General features: G+C 34.1%; 1 protein-coding gene across 1 annotated transcript in view; it reads left to right on the forward strand.

The window, feature by feature from the left end:
- The first annotated feature begins 812 nt into the window (after positions 1 to 812).
- LOC150102821 (uridine phosphorylase 2) overlaps positions 813 to 18,744 on the forward strand; it is a 78,650-nt gene continuing 60,718 nt past the window's right edge. The window contains exon 1 of the mRNA XM_090398805.1: positions 813 to 871. Within this exon, the coding sequence (XP_090254931.1) occupies positions 843 to 871 (29 nt within the window). The 5' untranslated portion in view covers positions 813 to 842. The remainder of the gene's footprint in view (positions 872 to 18,744) is intronic.

An 18,744-nucleotide genomic window follows, 5' to 3' on the forward strand; every position in this document is an offset into this window, starting at 1 on the left:
TCAGGAATGTGTTCTCGGTCTACATACAAAAATTTGAATGAAAAAATTTTCAGTTAATGAAAACATCGAAAAAATTTTTAAAACGAATACTGTTTACTTGCTAATACTTTTTTCCTGTAGTATCCCATACGTATTGGAGTTAGTATGGATATATATAAATGATGTTTATGTTTTTGTAAAATGACTACCAGAATGACTAAAATACAAAATAATTCAAAAAGTACAGAAGTGGAATTTGAAAGAATTGGACAGTAACTAACCCCGTCCATTGCAAGTCAGTACTGATTTTGCAATGGACAAGCTTCATGGACGGGGTTATCACATCTGAAAATATAACATTTCCAGATACCAATTATTCATAAAATCATATATAAAAATTAAGTAATTTGTGTTATGATATTATGGTTATATTTTACTTTCAAGTATCTGAAAAACTGTTGAACTTCCACGCAATAGGAAGAAATAAGCAGCATGCATTTTGTCTTGTTGCTTATTTCTTCCTACTGCGTGGAAGTTCATCAACAGCTTGTCAGACACTTGAAAGTAAAATATAACCATAATATCATAACACAAATTACTTCATTTTCACGTACATGATTTTATGAATAATTGGTATCTGGGAATGTTATATTTTGAAGAAATCATCAGCTGATAAGGATTCTATTTTTGAACGGAAGCTAGAAGAGCTGTTTCATTTCCTTATATCGATTGCCACCTTTTCAGAAATGGACGATTCCTTTATTGATCGGTCTGCCGAGTTCTCCGTATTTCAACGTCCTCACTCACCTTCATACCGTTGTCAGGAAGCTAGAGGAGGTGGTAGTCCCTAGAATACTGCACTCATGGCTGATAAAGAGGATGGAGCTCTTAGGTAAAAGTCATATTTTCCTTTCGAGAATATTGTAATAAGTTAATTATTTGTCTTTTTCTTATTTATTAGATTTAGGAAAATTAAGATTGTTTATATTGCATGTCTTGGGACAGTGGAAAAGCTCGATATGAAAGAGTAAGAAAGAAAATGAAAAGTGATATAAATTAATTAATATTGCACGTTATTGTAATGTGGATATATACTAATAAGTATTGCTAAAACGATCTTCAGTAGAAGAAGCTGAACGAAAGCAAGAGAGAGAGAGAGAGAAGGGGGGGAGAAAGAGAGAAACTATAAAATTTGCTGTTAACGAAAAATATCCATCAAAAAGTTACGCGCAAAACAAATATATGGGGGCAGGGGTCTCTGGAGCAGGATTTTGGGACTATGTAAAAAATAAATTAAAACACAAAAAAATATAAACTTGATAAAAATATAAAAAAAATCCTTACCCCACCCACAGTACAAAAATGTACTATAGGTTTGCAAATAACCTTTCGTGTGTGGGATCAACATATATATATATATATGTATGTGTGTGTGTGTGTGTGTGTGTGTGTTTAAAGAGAATGCTCAATATCACATCCGGAAACGCTTTTAGTTTACATTTAATAACATGACTGATATTATTTTTGTATTATTATTATTATTGTTATTTAGAATCAATATCCGTTCGATATGCACGAATTTATATCCTTGTGCAAACTAGGTACTAGAATAATTTGAAGAGACATATAAGAGGATTTCGAACTTGCTTTGAAAGAAGAGCTGCACAATCTAGCATTAAGATCTTTATTTTCGACGTTCGCTGTTTATTGTTGTTTATATGTCATATCTACTTTATATTAAGAAGGAAGTTTGTCATATATAACCTCAGTGACAGATTTCTTGCAAAAAAAAAGGGAAGAAGAAAAAATCACCAGCAGTGATTTTTTTTTCTCTATTTTTGTTTTCTTTTACAAGAAGAAAGTTATTCATATCACCAAACTGTAACAAAACAAACACGTGAATACGTTAATTTCAAAGAATTGCAATTTCGAACAATGTTTGGTCTCTAGGGCAGAGCCAGATTATGGAAAAAATAACAAAAATAATAATAAAAAGAACAAACAACCCATTAGTCCTCCTACTGTACTAAAGTCTGAAATCTTTCATAGATGGGAGTTGCATAGCAGGTGATTTTTGCATATGGAGCTAAATGGACCGCACTTAATCCAAAGTATCTATCATTGTTTATGTTAGTAACGATGAACTATGACTTAGAAAAAAAAGTACAAAAATAGACGAAACTTTGAAGGGCACAGGTTAAACTTTTAATAAATAGATAAATTATATACACGCAATTTCAAATTACATTTTAATTTCTACTTTTATTCTTGATTAATTAGTTTCAATTTGTTCCTGATTACCCAAGATGGAGGCGTCTAATCGTCTAAATGCAGAACTACTACAATAATTCCATAGAAAGTGACTAGGTTTTCACAAAAACTAGCACTACGGCACTGAAACGCTAAAAAGTATCATGATGATTTTCGAACTGAAAAAAAAAAAAAAAAAAAAAAAAAGGACACGACTTTAAACCCTGATTACACAAGTTACTTGCATTTAGCACATTTCTTGTGTTTGCTTAGAAAAGCTGAGATCGCATTTGTCTTAACTGCAAAATATTTTTAATTGGCAGTATTTTTTATTTTATGATACAAACAAAAAAAAAATTGAATACTTGTTAAATAGGGCTTTTCACTGCAGCGTCCTTGCAACTTAGCGAATTGCGAGGACGTCGCGACATTTCAAGAGGCTTCCTTTTCATATTCCATCTAGGACGCCAGGAACTTTATAAGGACTTTTCAACTGAAGATGAGCTAGGGTCTTTTCCAGGGGTTCAGATTTCAAGCCCGCGCTCATGTGCTCACGTTGCGTGTGTGTCTGTGTGAGTTCCGGCCAATTTGTCTGTTTTATAGTAGAATACAAACTGGGTTAACAAATCCCCCCCCCCCCCCCCGAGATTTCGTTATCCAGGGTGAGTATTCTTGCTCTGGATGATGGAAATCATTCATATCACAGCGGGATTCTAACCTACATGTACTAGTTGGAGAACGGACGCAATCCATTTGGCTAGTCTGGCTGGAAACCAGGTTGTATGCTTATGGATTGCACATAGGCAGAAACAACAAAATGAATAAATGCACTTTAACTATAAAATGGCAACAATAAAATAATTATAGTTATTTTTCTTCAATTCAAGAAAGGAACAACTGCGAGAATTTAAAGTACAATTGAAAAGTAGTCTACCCTCCAGCAGGAGGGAGCGTCTTTTCACATAACAGAGAAATACTAAAGTAACTTAATGTGAAAGCTGAAAACCATTATATACAGTTATGTAATTTTCTGTTGTTTTCAGTGTTGAAAGAGGTTTTTATCAAACAGGCCGAAAAATATGTAACAAAACTTATGCTGTTTGCATATCGACGTAAACAAATACAATATATAAGGTTATATTCCATTAACTGGTTCCAATGTTCCATTACCTCACTTTCACTGTCTTTTTTGCCATCTAATCTTAAAAACAAATGGTTTTTATCTTTCTTTAGTTTTGCCTGTCTTTATTTGTGAATTAAATTCATTCTGATTATAATATTTAATGTCGGTATGGGCTTGGAATTAGAAGTGATTATAATTTACAATCAGAATGTATATCTTTTTTACACCATTTAGAAATCTTATGTACGAAACAGGATTTCCCATAATGGGAAAATGTCAAACATAAAAGCTGTTGCAAATCATGCGGTATATATCTCAAGCGTTGTAAAATAAAATAAATAAATAAATAAAAACGCAGGTAAGCCGTAGCTATGAAAATTTCCCGGGCCTGTCAATAATAAAGAGTTACTGAGATGCTACGAGGGTAGTCTGTAAAAGTTCTCGGTCTCGACCATAGATGGCAACACTATCTGCAAGATTTTCTTTTTCTAAGTTGGTACATCTTTCATCGGCATCAATGTGAAATTGCAAGTCATTCTATCAAGTAGTTTGTTTTATACAGCTATCTGAAGCAAAAGTGTTGTCTGTATCCCTTGAAATGAATGAAATTGAGTAGCGTGTGGTTATAAATTCTTTGTAAAAGAAGGTTTAACGCCAAAAGAAATTCATTCGAAGTTCATAAAAGTTTATGGGCACTCTTCTCCCTTGTTTTCGACAATTACGAAATGGGCTGCCGAGTTTAAAAGTGGCCGTACCAGCCTTGGAAATGATCTACATGAAGGACGTCCAAAAAGTGTAACAACACCAGAAATCATTGATCACGTGCACGATATGGTATTGGATGACCAGCGAGTCAAAGTGCGTGAAATTGCTGAGACTATAGGCATTTCAAAAGAACGTGTAGGATATATTTTGCATGAAGAATTGCAAATCAAAAAGCTTTGCATAAGATGGGTGCCGCGCCTTCTCACAGAAGATCAAAAACGCACTCGCACGAAAATTTCTGAACAGTGCTTGGAGCGTTTTAACAAGAATAAAACTGATTTTGTGCGTCGATTTATTACTATTAATGAGACTTGGATTCACCATTACAATCCAGAATCCAAACAGCAGTCAGAACAGTGAACATAAGCCGGTTGTTCAGCTCCAAAGAAGACAAAGTCATGGCATCGGTGTTTTGGGATCCTAACGTATTTTGTTTATTAATTATCTTGAAAAGGGTAAAACAATAACCGGGGAATATTATTCTGATCTTTTAACCAGATTAGATGAAAAAATTCGTGAGAAAAAACCCGGTTTGCAGAAGAAAAGAAATCATCTTTCATCAGGACGCCCACAAAGGTGTTTTGGCAATGGGAAAATTAAGGGAGCTGCACTATGAAAAAAAACTAAAACTCTTCCTCGCTGGTCAGCGTTTTTCTTCGAATCAAGATGTGATTGCAGCTGTAGAGGGGTATTTTGCAGATCTTACTGAGAACCACTACAGGTACGGGATATATGTATTAGTCTTAAGGGAGATTATGTTGAAAAATAAAAATAATTTTGAAATTATAAATTCGTTTTTTCATTGTTAGGCCGAGAACTTTTCAGACCACCCTCGTATTATTTACAAGGGCTTTTGCCTCTCACATTTTCCCTGTTTTTCCAGCTAATGGAGTTCTCTTAACCTATAAGAACGCCTTCTGTAAACTGATTTAGAATATAGATATAGAATGCAAATATATCGGTTAGGTTTCATTTAAGCAATAATCAAAACATCCTATTGACATTTCTTGCTTATCAGAAGTTTCCTAATAATGAATAAACCATACGAATGAATTAGTGAATGAATTATAAACGAATTAACCTTAAGGTTCATTTATAACAATGCATAGAAATTAGACCCTGAAGCAACTAGAAATAAGTTCATAATGAAACAAAACGCACGTCTTTTCTTTACGGTTCTTTCGTATAATTTCCATAATTGTTTCGAATTTTATATTAATTTATTTTCGATTAAATGGGGGGGGGGGAATAATGTCAAGTATAGTCATGAGGGTTTAAGTGTTCGTGACTAAATAGGCTGTTTTGTAAATGTGGCTGTTTATGAAGTGCAAAAATATTAAAACAATTGGAAAACGGATTACAGCGGTATAAATCTAAAAAGAATAACGAATCAGAAGAAACTTTTGGTATAAAACTTCAGCTTAGCTATTCTTCAAATGATATTTTACAATTTGCGACAATCATATAAACTGTAGGTGGAATGCTCTGAGATAGGACGTTCTGAAGAGCAAGTTTACTTCTAAATGTTAATGATCAAGTTCCTAGTGAGAGGATCATATTGCAGAGTGATGAAGTCAACAAATCAAAAAATCAAATATTTTGTGTATATTCAAACGCTGAAGTGGTCTTACATTTGTGCCAAAGTAATTATATATTTGATAAACGAACATCATTTATGTGAAAAAAAAAGTGAGCCTGGACTGTGTAAGCAGAAGATTGACTTAAATTAGCGCATAGAAGTTGACTTGGTTGGTAGAGTGAATAGTGTACCCGTTATCCAATCCCAACAGGTTATGGATTTGGATCCCACCATAGGCATGAATGTTTGTTATTGTTGTAGCTGTTTTGATATTGTGAATATCCTCGGGGATTTTACATACTTAACAATTAAAATGATAATGTCAGTCAAATAGTTGCTTCTAAATTGCAACTGTTGTTTTTTAGTACTGAGCTTACTTTTTTTATATATGATTTTTATGAAATTTATAAAAAATCAAGGCAGGTAAAAAAAAGTCGAGTAATAAGTGGTCGAAATCGTTGAAAAATCAACACACCAGCTGGTGTATGAGCAAGGAAGAGAAGGGGAAAAGGAAGGTAAATGATGCCGTTTTGCACATTTTTCGCTATTTTCAAAGTGCCAACCGTTCGCTGAAAAGGGGGATAAAAGTCACCCATCATTCTGTTGTTCCTTTGCTCTCACCTAAATCTTTTCGAAAATAAAGGAGAAGATTGACGGCCAGCTCTTTCACAATATGGAAGCCCACAGATTAAATAGTGATCACTGATATGGATTCCGCCATTCTCATTTTCTACAGCAAACCTCCTTGCCAACCTTACCCACCTTGGACACAAACCATGGAAAGATTTGGAGAAGCTCGTGTGGTCGCTCTTGATAATTCCAATCCATTTGATCAAATTTGACATACAGGCCTTCTGTATAGTCCTTCTCCTGCCCTTTGCTATTGGGTCTCCAGTTTCCTCTGTGTCAATTATTTCGTGTCATGATGATTTCCTCTCATCAGATTTCTTTATTCATTGCCGAGGTACCCCACTGCTCTTCTCTTCAAGAAAGTGAAGATGATTTAGTGATAATTGAATACTTATTTCTCCGAAGGATCTTACTTCACTCCTCCTTACATTTGATAATATTCAAATCTCCAGACACTGCCCGCTTATTGGAAGCCTGAAGTGGCTTGAAAAAGTTCCATGTCTGATTTCTATCAGGGTTTCCTGGACTATGTAAAAAATAAACTAAAAAATGCAAAAATATATAAACTTGATAAAAAATAGAAAAAATATCCTTAGCTCACCCACGATACAAAATGTACTATATGTTTGCAAATAACCTTTCACGGGTAGGAGCAATACATATATATTGCGCAAGCACATCATAATATCCATAGGCTTCTCAGTCTTCATGAAACTTGGTCTACTTTCTCATTAAAAACACTGCTTCTCCTCTGCACAACCTTAAACGCGTCAATAGTCTCTAGATCCTTTGCAATACCTGTTCATCTCTTTGAAAACCAGGTGGCCAAATCTATGCATAATAATACTAATAATAATTATTGATACTTTTATGTATTTTTTTTAATATTTTTACACAATTCGATATGTAATTTACGTAATGTTTTTGTTATGTATTTATAATATAATAATTTCAAATATTATATTATTTAAAAGATAAAAAAATATGTGGCACATTTGTAATTTGGCGCCATTGGCGTGTACGCAATTACTTATTCATCTTTTGCTTAAACAACACTGAGCTCTGGATATGAATGATCGTAAAGAAAATTGGTAAAATAATTTGTTTGGACATGCTCAGTAATTGTACGAAGATGACGAATTAAAAATAATTATTATCATCATTATGATTATTAGAATATATATATATATATATATATATATATATATATATATATATATATATATATATATATATATATATATATATATATACCCTATAGATATAAAATGATAAGCCTTTTTATGAAACGTTTTTGTGTCACGTTTTTTGTCAAGTTATTTGAAACGTTTTGAAACTCAGGGGCTACCCTGAGTGTCGAGTCATCAGAATTCAAGGAGAACCAGCCTACCAGTCCGGAATCGGGGGGGCCGTATCCCCCCTAGTGTATATATATATATATATATATATATATATATATATATTCGCCCCTGATATATATATATATATATATATCAGGGGCGAATGCTGGTCTTGAAAAATTCACGCTTGTTCGTTATGATTCAAGGAGTGAGAGGTGTGATTGAAGTCTGATTAACGGAATAATGCATTGCTGACCATTTAAAACTATATATTTAGAAATTTATGTACATTTAATCATACAAATACAACATTTATTTTACAAATGATATTCTATCTTTTTTAATTTAGCTACTTGAATACAAATTCTACCCTACGGTTCTTCTCTATGAACATGGTCATAAAAGTTGGTTGTAACTTAATTTTTCCAAGCAACACGCACACTTGTAAAGGCGGCTGAAGCTCACTGACTAGAGCTGCGTTGACTGCGTATGGCCTGTGTTTTAAGCAACAGAGTGAGACGACGTGAAATGGCCATGAAATCACAGTGCTGCCTGGAGGACCCGGAAGCTCCTACAACCGAGCAAGCCAATGTAGCTTTGACTAGACGAGCAAGCATCGGCCTTCGATACACAACGCAAAGCTCAATTATTGCCTCGCAAGCTTAAGACGTCTTCTGTCTACAAAAATAAAAGCCTAAATGGAATGCTTATAAATGCATGCGTTTATTAACAAATAAATATTACTTCTTTCTCAATTAATGAGCTCATAGCATGCATGGAGAATTCGCCCCTGATATATATATATATATATATCAGGGCGAATCACATTACTCAGCAAATACGCTCTCCCACCCGAAAGTTTAAGCTTAGAAAGTTATTTTCATTAAATAAAAAATTAGAATATTTAATTAAAGATAACGTTTTTTTTTTTAATTTTAAGACTAATGTAACAAAATATTATTTTTCTATGTTTTCGAAAAAATCGATGCTATTTTTACTGCTCTTCCTATTCTTATTTATGCAGTTCTTATTGAGATGGTTCTCGCAAAATGAAACACCTCAAAGTAATGATGCAACAACACTAAACACCTTATGGAACTCCTGTTGGCTTATTGGGGCATATTATTAAAAAGTAGTAGTGGGAGAGTGAGTGGGTTTGTGAAGGTAATTTTTTTTTTATCGTGGCGAGTAGGAATTAGATGGAACTTCATTTTCAGCTGTTAAAACTGGTGTCTGCGACAGATTTAGGCCTATAATGAAGTCGTGTAGCTTCTTTCATTGTATGTTCAAGAAAAAAAAAAGAAAGAAAGAAAGAATAGAAAAATAGGAGTGAATTTTTTTTCTGTCAACCGGATGTACCAATATCTAAAAAATGAAAGAGAGAGAGACAGAAGGAGATAGATAATGTTAATCATCGTTCATTTAAATTTCCCCATTTTGTCATTGTTGCAGTTATTCTGTTTAGAATCAGATTTATTAATATAACATAAGTAATCGAGATGGCGCAATTTACACAGAAAAACATTCTTGAGAGTACTTCCAGAGCCCCATTCTAACGACCATATTTATCTTATAAAGCAGAAAGACAGATGACTTCTCAAGAACAATTAATAATCAAGTGGCATGCCAGTTGTGGAGTTGAAACAGACATTTGCTGATAGCAAGTAGTGTGCAGACGGTAGGTTGTGTTGTGTGGAGTGCCCTCCAACGATTAGTCCTTGGACTGCCTGGAGGTACGCAATAAAAATATTAAAATACCAGCATAACAGTATAAAATAAGGAGAACGATAGCAGTAATTTTTATTTGGGTTAAATTGCCCAATTATGCTGAATGTTTCCTGGAATATGGTTGGCTATGTTCCTCATTCAATGATTTGAATAAAGTTAAATCGAGTTTTTTTTTTTTAACGCCTATATTTAGTATCTGTATAAACTATATTTATAACAATAAATATAGTTTATTCATATCAGGATAAATATATTGTCCATCTTCGTTCTCCATTCCACTTCAAATACGTAACAGATAAATCATATGCGGGAGTTAAAATAACAGAAAGCTGGAAGTTGAATGCAATTTAGAAGCGTCTTGAATTATTAAAACTGTAATGTCATCCAAGAAGTCGCTTCTAAATTACTAGCCACCCTCCAACTTTCTAAGGACATGACCACTCCTTTTTTTTTAGGGAGATATCGTTTATATTTTTAGATGAAATAAGTAAACCAGTTGAAGAGTAATTGGTCGAAATCGATTGAACGATCTATACTGGTGTCTACAGCATTTTAGTTTATTCTCCCCTCCTTCCTCCCTCTCTATAACCACCATAATCCATTTTGGTCAGTTCGTCTGAAATTCGCAAGGAATTTTAAAGAACTTAAGAATATACTTAGAGTATTCGAGATATGAAATTAGTTAATCTAATCACTTCTGGAGGAGGAGTAGAAGAAACTATATTGATTTCCCCTTTCCAAAGTGTTCTAATTCTTTCATTAGTTGAATTACTTTTCAAATTTTGCAGGCTGTGGCCTGCTGAATACCTCTATTGAATAAACTGATACATAATTGATTTTCAACCCAAAGCTGCAGCTACAGCAGGTTAAATTAAATCTATGACTTGGTGATTATTCCAATATGATCTTATTAGTAAGTCAGTTACTAATATTAGTAAGTGACTTACTACTAATATTATTCAGCAGAGTTCTAATAACTTACTGTAGAGTAAGCTAATAGAATTCTAATGACTTATTGTAGAGTAAGGCAATTGGTCTACAGTACTTACCTCAAGATTTACTGCCATCTTGTTGATCCCGTTTAAAAAAGATGTCGAAAATTCCTCTACACACTCATCATTTGTGGTTCATTAGAAATTAGAAGATTTTCAGCTAAGTGATGTTGAACGAAAGTTGTAATATGGTTTGCTTAATCTGCTGCATTTACTTCAGTTCGAAGGTAATTTCTGGACATATAACAAAAACGAATTAAAATTTCGCATGAAATTCAATTTACTCTTTGCTTTTAAAAATCTGCTTCTTTGGTTAAAATAATTCTTCCGATTCACATTCATGGTGGAAATGAAGTGTTTCGTTTCTCTTAAAAAAATTCCACAGAAATTCTCTATTTCTTACCCCCCCTCCCCCCCTCCAAAAAAAAAAAAAGTCAAGCGAACACTTGTGACCAGGCTGTGTAGTGACTTATTTAAAATATTAAATTCCGGAAGAGACATATTCACGGAGAAATTAGACCATTATTGAGCATTCATAGTCCATCTCATCTGGAATATTACAGGACCCTGAAAAATCATCCTTTCTCCTGTCATTTCTTATCGTCACAAAATTTTCAGGAAGAAGACTTTTATTATACGAAGTGTGAATTGTGGTTGACAGGTGAAATGATTTTTTTTTTTTTTTTTTTTCTGTAACACTGGCCTTTCTTTTGGCTTTAACTGTTCGGTGCTACGAGAAGTTGCACCGAATTCACGTTTAGGGGTCACTCACCTCTAGACACATAGCAAACGGTTCGAAAAAAAACAACAATAATTTTGGATGTGTTCAAGTCTGGCTATGACAGGGAATTCTAAGTAAAGTCCTGTCCTGCCGATTTCTTCTGTCCTACTGGAATGTCCTGCCGTTCACTGCATGCCATGATGATGAATTTTCTCCTTTATCATGGCTAATGTAAGAGTGCTAGAATTCTTTTTTTTTTTTTTTTTTTTTTGTCTCTGTCTATTTTTCGTATATGTCAGTGGCCTCTCGCTGACCCGAAATCTTAATTCAGTTTTGTTTATTCCATTCTTTAAAAAAAGCCTTATTCTTCCAGTTTTCTCCAATAATTACATCGTGCAGCTGTTTAGAAATAATATCATATAGTTCCATATTCGTTCTCACCTTTAACCGACATATAAACTGATGAGTGTATTCTATAGGTTATTAAATTTCTCATGTGCAGTATTGATATTAAAAAAATTAATATTTTACTATGAAAAATTGAATGCACAAAGATATTTTATATGAAATAAATAAACAATACATGATTTAATTCATTTGTTTAAGTCACTATATTCAAATTAGTTTATTTAATTAACTAAGTTCATTAATTTTCGTAACCTTAATTTTGCACTGAAAATTCATAACATGCAAGTGTAAGATAACTTACGAACTGTTCATCTTAAGCATCGATAGCATTAATGCTTCTGGGGAAAAAAAAATACGCGCGCGCACACACGAAAATCTACGAAAGATTTTAATAAACCTATAGCACATTTGTACTATGTGTGGGCTAAGTTTTTTTTTCTATTTTATTAATTTGATATATTTCTGTATATTTTTTTTATTATTTTTACATAGTCTGGAAGCTCTGCTCTTGAGTCCAAACATGGAACTTTTTTTTAAACTACTTCAGGCCTCCAACAAGCAGTGCAGTAGTGTCACAACGGGCGATGAAATTTATCTCCCACAATCACAAACTTTTGCACCCACTGCAGTATTCGATCCCGCAACCTGTTGGTTGGAGAGTGGATACACTCACCACGTGTTAACATAGTTATCGCATATAAATTAATTGGATAGGCCATTATTTACAGATGTCGTATCAGTACAATGCCCATGATTTTTGAAAGCTTATTGCGGAACCACTGCTTTAATATCTCTCTCGAATTTTTGCTGATATAAGCAGTTTATTGAGATAGAATGTTTATCTTCTCTTCCGTCTAAGACGGGTTGAGTCTTCTCTTGAGCAGGATCTTCCAGTCTTCTCTATTCCTTGCTGTTCGAAAAAGTTCCTTATATGTTCTGCATCCCGAGATGTTCTTTATTAATTTCAGCCAGGTAATTCTTCAGGTCTTCTTTTTTCAGTTGAAAAAGTATTGATTAGGACGTTAGGGAAGTCTGTCTGCGTACAGTGTGGCCAAACCATCTCAGTTGTTGTTTTCTAAATTTTTCTCTTATTGTCTTTTTATACAATAATTCTTGTCTGACTGTACTGTTTGCTTTCTTTTCTATCCAACTTGTTCTATTTATTTCTCTTAAGCATTTTCTTAAGCCTGCAGCTTGTTCTCCTCTCTTTTCTTAACTGTCCACGCTTCTGCTCCATAGATGACTGTTGGCATAATTATTGATTCATATAATTTGATTTTGGCCTGCTTAGATATCTTGTTTGTTTTACAGATTTTCTGTAATTTTCCCATGGTGGTCCATCCTATCGCTATTCTGTGTTTGATTGTTTTGAGTTCATCTATTGTTTCTGTTAGTTTTGATCCAAGATATATGAAGTTGTTTACTTGTTCTCCATTTAGGGTGACTGAGATGGTAGTTCTGATCCTCCCATCCTGGACTGTCTTCCTTAGCCGAAAAGAATGTAATCAGGGTTCGTCAGACAGTCCGCAAAAGTTGCAATACGTGCGAGTCAAGAATTGCAAATTCCTGAAGCCATCTATGAAAGATCATAAGAAAGCAACATAAAATTCTGCATTTCTTGCAGGAAATCCTAATCAACAATAAGTTAAGTCATTTCAACTTTTGCTTTGAAGGTGTTGACAAAGTTGGGAAAAACTGTTGATATCATCGGTTGTTCTGATGAAGTCAACATCCATTTCAGTACACTTAATCGGCACTATGCGGGAATTTGGAGTTCTGAAAACTAATGTACCATAATCACCGCTGAAGAAACAGTTCAAAAACACGTATATTTTCTTCTATAAACAAAGTACAGACAACAAATATTCTTTTTATTTGCTTAAAAGCTAACAACACAATGGTCATTCTTGAAAATGTTCCAGTATGTGTTCTGTTGCAAATTGATGAAAAGAAGACTTTGCTAACAGAGTTATGCACGGGAAGTTTCTGCTAATGTCTTGTCGGTCGATGACCTGAATCAGACTATCTGTTGAGTCACTTGACGAATAAATATTGCATGCAAATGTGCAGGATGAAATAGTTTACCATTGCAGCATCTGTAGGCTGATAAATGATCTTCACATTAAAACTTCTAAATAAAAATTTAAGAATTGCTCATATTCAAGGATTTGTTGTTATCCTTTGGTTTGTTAAAAACAAGAGAAGCCGGGGGGGGGGGGGGAATGAAAATAGAAGTGCAAAATATTGCTCATAAAATCCTAAAAATGATTTAGATTAGAACTAATTAAAATAATTGAGAAAGTCGAATGCTATGATTTGTAACTCCATCGCCAGGCATGTTGTCGTACGACTGCGACTTATATTTACTGTTATGGTTGGGCAATCGGCGGGATAGCGTCTATGCTCTCCATCTACATGCTCTGAGTTCAAATTTCACAGGAACATGAATATTTGTGAATGGCTTTAATAGTAGAAATTTTCTTTCCTTAATGCGAGACTTCCACTCTGCTTATTCAGCAGAGTGGCAGTCTCGCATTAAGGTACTGGAGTTCTGATGTGCTTGCAGACGTTCCGTATTTGACTTCTAGAGCAGGAATTTTGAATTGTGTAGCCCTTAGCCCACCGAGTACTAACATGCTAGGTGGACTAAGGGCTCTCTCTAAGAATGGAAATCTCCTTCTCCTCTCACAGTTAATCATTCGCTTCCGCAGAATTATGTTGAAGAAAATTTTAGGTGAGTAATGCAGAGTAAAATATAATAGCTCTGTAAAATGTAGTTTTGAATGTATAAAAGTGTATTATTGTTAAATAAGGGTGCAGTGACATTCTGATGCGTTCAGATAATAACATTAACACTCGGATAGAGTTGTGTTTTATACTTACCAAGAAATTATATTCCAATTTTGAACTTTTACTCAAGTGTAGGCAAACAAAGTTTACGTGTGAAGTATCTTTACGACTTGTCTATATGACTTTTGCATTAATTCAACCTTACTATCTTTCTGGGTGTGGCTCTCACTGATGAGACCTGAATAGTGGTCGGAACCGGTCTGAGTAGTTGCCCTTGCCATAATGTTTCTGCATGAGATACTGAGGCAATTGATGTGAAGTATTTATACACCTCGATAAATAATTAAAACAAGAATATAATTGTTTTTCAAGTATAATATTCTTTGTAACCCAGCGGCAAACTTTTTAAAGTTTTATTTTGCTTAATGCACGATTTAATTAGTAATATTGCTGATTGTTTGAGATTCCATCATGAATATATCGCTACTGAAAAACGAACAATGTCCGACAGACAACTTTACTTAGCACTGTATTTACTATTTATTATTTAATCTGTAATGCCTATTTTTATACTGTTAATTTCGAAATGCTCAGAAAGTGTCGTTAATGATATTATTTGGAGTTTCACTGTATTTGCTCAACTTGCGTTAAATTTTTCAAATTTTAAATGACTTTATAAATTATTGTTATGTATGCTAATTTCTGATTACCACATCCCGAATACACATGTTTCAGAATTACATACCACATAATTAAAATTATTAATCTTCAATCCAAAAGACTTTCTTTGAAAGGCACTTAATTAACGAATGTTTAGAATCCCATCTTCCATAAAAACTATTATTATTATTATTATAACAACAGAAAATTCAAGACTGATTTTCCAACGTGTTCTTATATTTAGAACCCACAAAAGAAAATAATCGATATACCGATTCTAGATTGCGTGCCACTTACCAAATCCCAACTTCCTCCCCTAAAAATATACTAAATGCATCCTTATTATTCTTGAAGCGTTGATTTTATCAGTCACTCTTTTCAATATAGATTGTCAGTAATTGCGTTAAATTTTCCAAATTTTAAATGACTTTGTAAATTATTGTTATGTATGCTAATATCTGATTACCACATCGCCACTCACACGTTCAACACGTGTCACGAGGAATAAGCCACTTCCGGTAAAATTAGCGCAACCTTTGCAGCTGAACGCGTGGTTCTTTATGACAGTGTGACGCTCACTCGCTTTCTGTAACAGCGTGCTTAAGTATTCTTCACCTTCTCGAATTCACGGCGTGTAAGCATGGATACCAAATGGCATGTAGATTTTAATATAGAATGGTAAGTTTAGTATATTTTAATTTTTGAAATTTTACTAAATCAGTTTCGTATGGAGAATTGAAAACGTCGTTTCATTTATTCGTTTGTTTGATTTCTCTAGTGATGTGGAAACTTTGTAATGTGCTAAGGCAGTAAGATACTCTGCAGTTTCGCATCGTTCCAAAGAGTGGATTTTCCTCATCACACAAAACATTCACTATCCTTCCAACAACTTCTAGTTCACCTACAGATTAATTTACACTATTTATTTGCATTCTTCTGTATTAGGTACCAGAAACTTCTTTAGGTGTGCTAAAGCAAACACCAGGCTGGTGTTTCTGACAAGGAGAGAACGATGATCGCACATAAACTAAGAATTAGTGTAAATTATTTATTTCGACAATAACTCGCGCAACTGAACATATGGCAGGGAGAAAGGTACTTCTTTAAAATTGCAGTGACGCCCATTTGGGGCTATTAAGGCTTATTCTCCAGCTTAGTGCTCTACGGCTATTTTTGTCCATGTGGCGGCGGATAGATCTGCGTTATTTGAGATACCAGTAGAGAATGCGGCTTACGCTTAGATAAACGCACTTTGCTATTTGAATACCGATGATGATGTTTTAGTCTCGTGTATCTTAGCTGCTTTTTGTCAGGTTGTACGCATCATTATTCTAGTTGAACACATGCTAGTGGAATTTTGTATCCTTGCTAAGCTTGAATAAATCCAGTTTTGTTGAAAACAGAATGCAGATTACATGTTCCAACTCTAAGCTTCAACACAATTTACGATCTTTCCATATATCTTGAATCGAGTTAGAAGATTTCTTTGTCGGAAAAAGATATATCTTAATCTAGTAACAATGGGGGAAAGTAGTGCTTTAGAAAATTTCACTGCAAAGAGAAAAGTAACGCTTACTTAGAATGCACAGCAGGTGCTCTTTCGTTTTCAGTTCATTCACATTACTACATCAGTAGGAAATTATGTTGCAACGAGGGTATGACTTGTAAAATATCAATAGTGCGGTTAAACTCCGTAATATTCAGAGTGTGCGTGTTGAACATACCCAAGGGCAGCTGTAGTTCATAATTTATATGGACTTCTTTATATATGCCCAAAAGTGGTAGTCCATAATTTATATAACTTCTTTTTATATGCCCAAAAATAAGCTTTTAAATTTTATAAAGTGTATATTTATTCTCTGATCATTAGATTTCTTTTTTGAAAAGCTTATTTTTGCATATAAAAAGAAGGTAATGCTCTTAATTTTGATGAAGTCAGTTTCATCATATACATTATAAATATGTTGCAACCTCATCTCGAAATTGCAACTAATCTCCAGGTCCTACTAGCGTCATACGTTTCGTAACATTTCCAGTAATCCGTAATGATACTTCTTACAACACATAGCGCCTATTGAATTAGAAACCTTTATGCAGCTGTATATAAACGTCACTTACACATCGTATATACAAAAATACTTGGTCATGTGCCTCACCATGTGTTTTAGGCACTATTTAAGAATGCTTCTGGTCAGTAATCGTCAACAGTGTTGATCACGTGGACAAACAAAGGATCTTTCGGAGGTCGATAAGGGACTTATTGTAGGTGCCCGTTCAGCTAGAGCCACGATTATGAGAACAGCATAGCTGACTGGTTATTCAAAAAGGTAAGATATCCCGGATGTTTATCAGTATAAAAATAATCCACATTGCTTGTCTAAGAGGCGTAACTGTGGTCCTAAGACAGTCTATCAGGAACGAGATCGCCGTCGGCTGAGAACCTGTAACATATATGAACATAACATCCTGTGTGTAACAATTGACCGAAGCATTTAATAAATTCCCGACCCATACGGGCCGAATTATGTGCAGGGAATAACAGTTTCTAATTTAGTGGCCGGTATGTGTGTAACTGCTATTTTGTACCTTACAGATAAGGCACATAGTTTTATATATTTGATTTCGAGGATATCTTATTTTATGCTTGCTTTGGAATGCTTATTTCTGCTTTTTCTAAGGGTGAGCGCTTCTGGTGACAGTGACCTGACTCAGCATTTTATTTCAGACGACTTTCTGATGAAATGACCTATATGAGCTTGCGGTGGTCATTCAGGTCTTTAATAATTCGTGAACGTAACTAAGTAAATTGATATCGATTCCCTCTTTCAGCTGGTAGAAATGCAGAATCAATTACTGAAGGGTGTATAATTTAATAAAAATGATAAGACTGAAAATACGTAAATCGTTTTTGCAACTGATGTCAGGTCTTCGTAGCGTCATAACGTTTTCAGTAATGAAACTTCTTACTTTACAACAGATTGAATTCTGTTCTCAGTGCCAGTCCTAAGGATTTTCTGAGAGTTGACAAAGAAGCTTTCATCTGTTTCTAATTCTAATACTCCGATTTACTTTTTTCAAGAAATGTTGCCTAAAAACTAATTTATATCACTATAAAAATACATGCGAGCCACTTGGTCATCCTATTCTACATGGAAAAAAACTTATTTTTTTTTTAAGATTTTTTCCGCCATAAATTAATGAGAAGCAGGGATAAATCTCTGAAAAAAAATTTCTTTCATCTAAAGAATGGGATGACGAATCTTCTTGCTTTTGTCCAAGTACAAAGTTAGGCAGCTTCAGTTTTGATTTCACATGATTGAACCACTCAAAGTAACAAGGTAAAAATACAAGTAGTAGGCAATAGATGGGGGTGAGAGTATGGATACTGGATTATGCAATTCTTTGGTGAATGATTGATAGTATGATGTGGATAATGGATTTGTATAGTACGTGGGTGGGACAGTGCCCTTCACGATGACTCCTTTGGGATGCTAAGTAATAATGATATTACTGACCGTCTACGTAAATATTGTCATGTAGGTGGCCTATGAATTGTCATCGTAAATTACTACATATGTAAACATACCAACTGTCCTGATGAATGTGATTTAGTAACGTATATGTGCAGATATCGTGAGTTCCAGTTTTATAACCATGCAAGCATTACTTACCGGATATGGGAGAAAATTAAAAAGAAAAAAGAATCTGATTCTCTTTAATTTCCCCAAAGATAGTAAACAGGGCTCTTTTGCTTTTACTAACTTTTTGGAAATTGGAAT

Source organism: Typopeltis vanoorti, chromosome 10, assembly GCF_054136105.1.
Source record: "Typopeltis vanoorti isolate ZY-2024b chromosome 10, IOZ_Tvanoo_1.0, whole genome shotgun sequence".
NCBI classification, from domain to species: domain Eukaryota; kingdom Metazoa; phylum Arthropoda; class Arachnida; order Uropygi; family Thelyphonidae; genus Typopeltis; species Typopeltis vanoorti.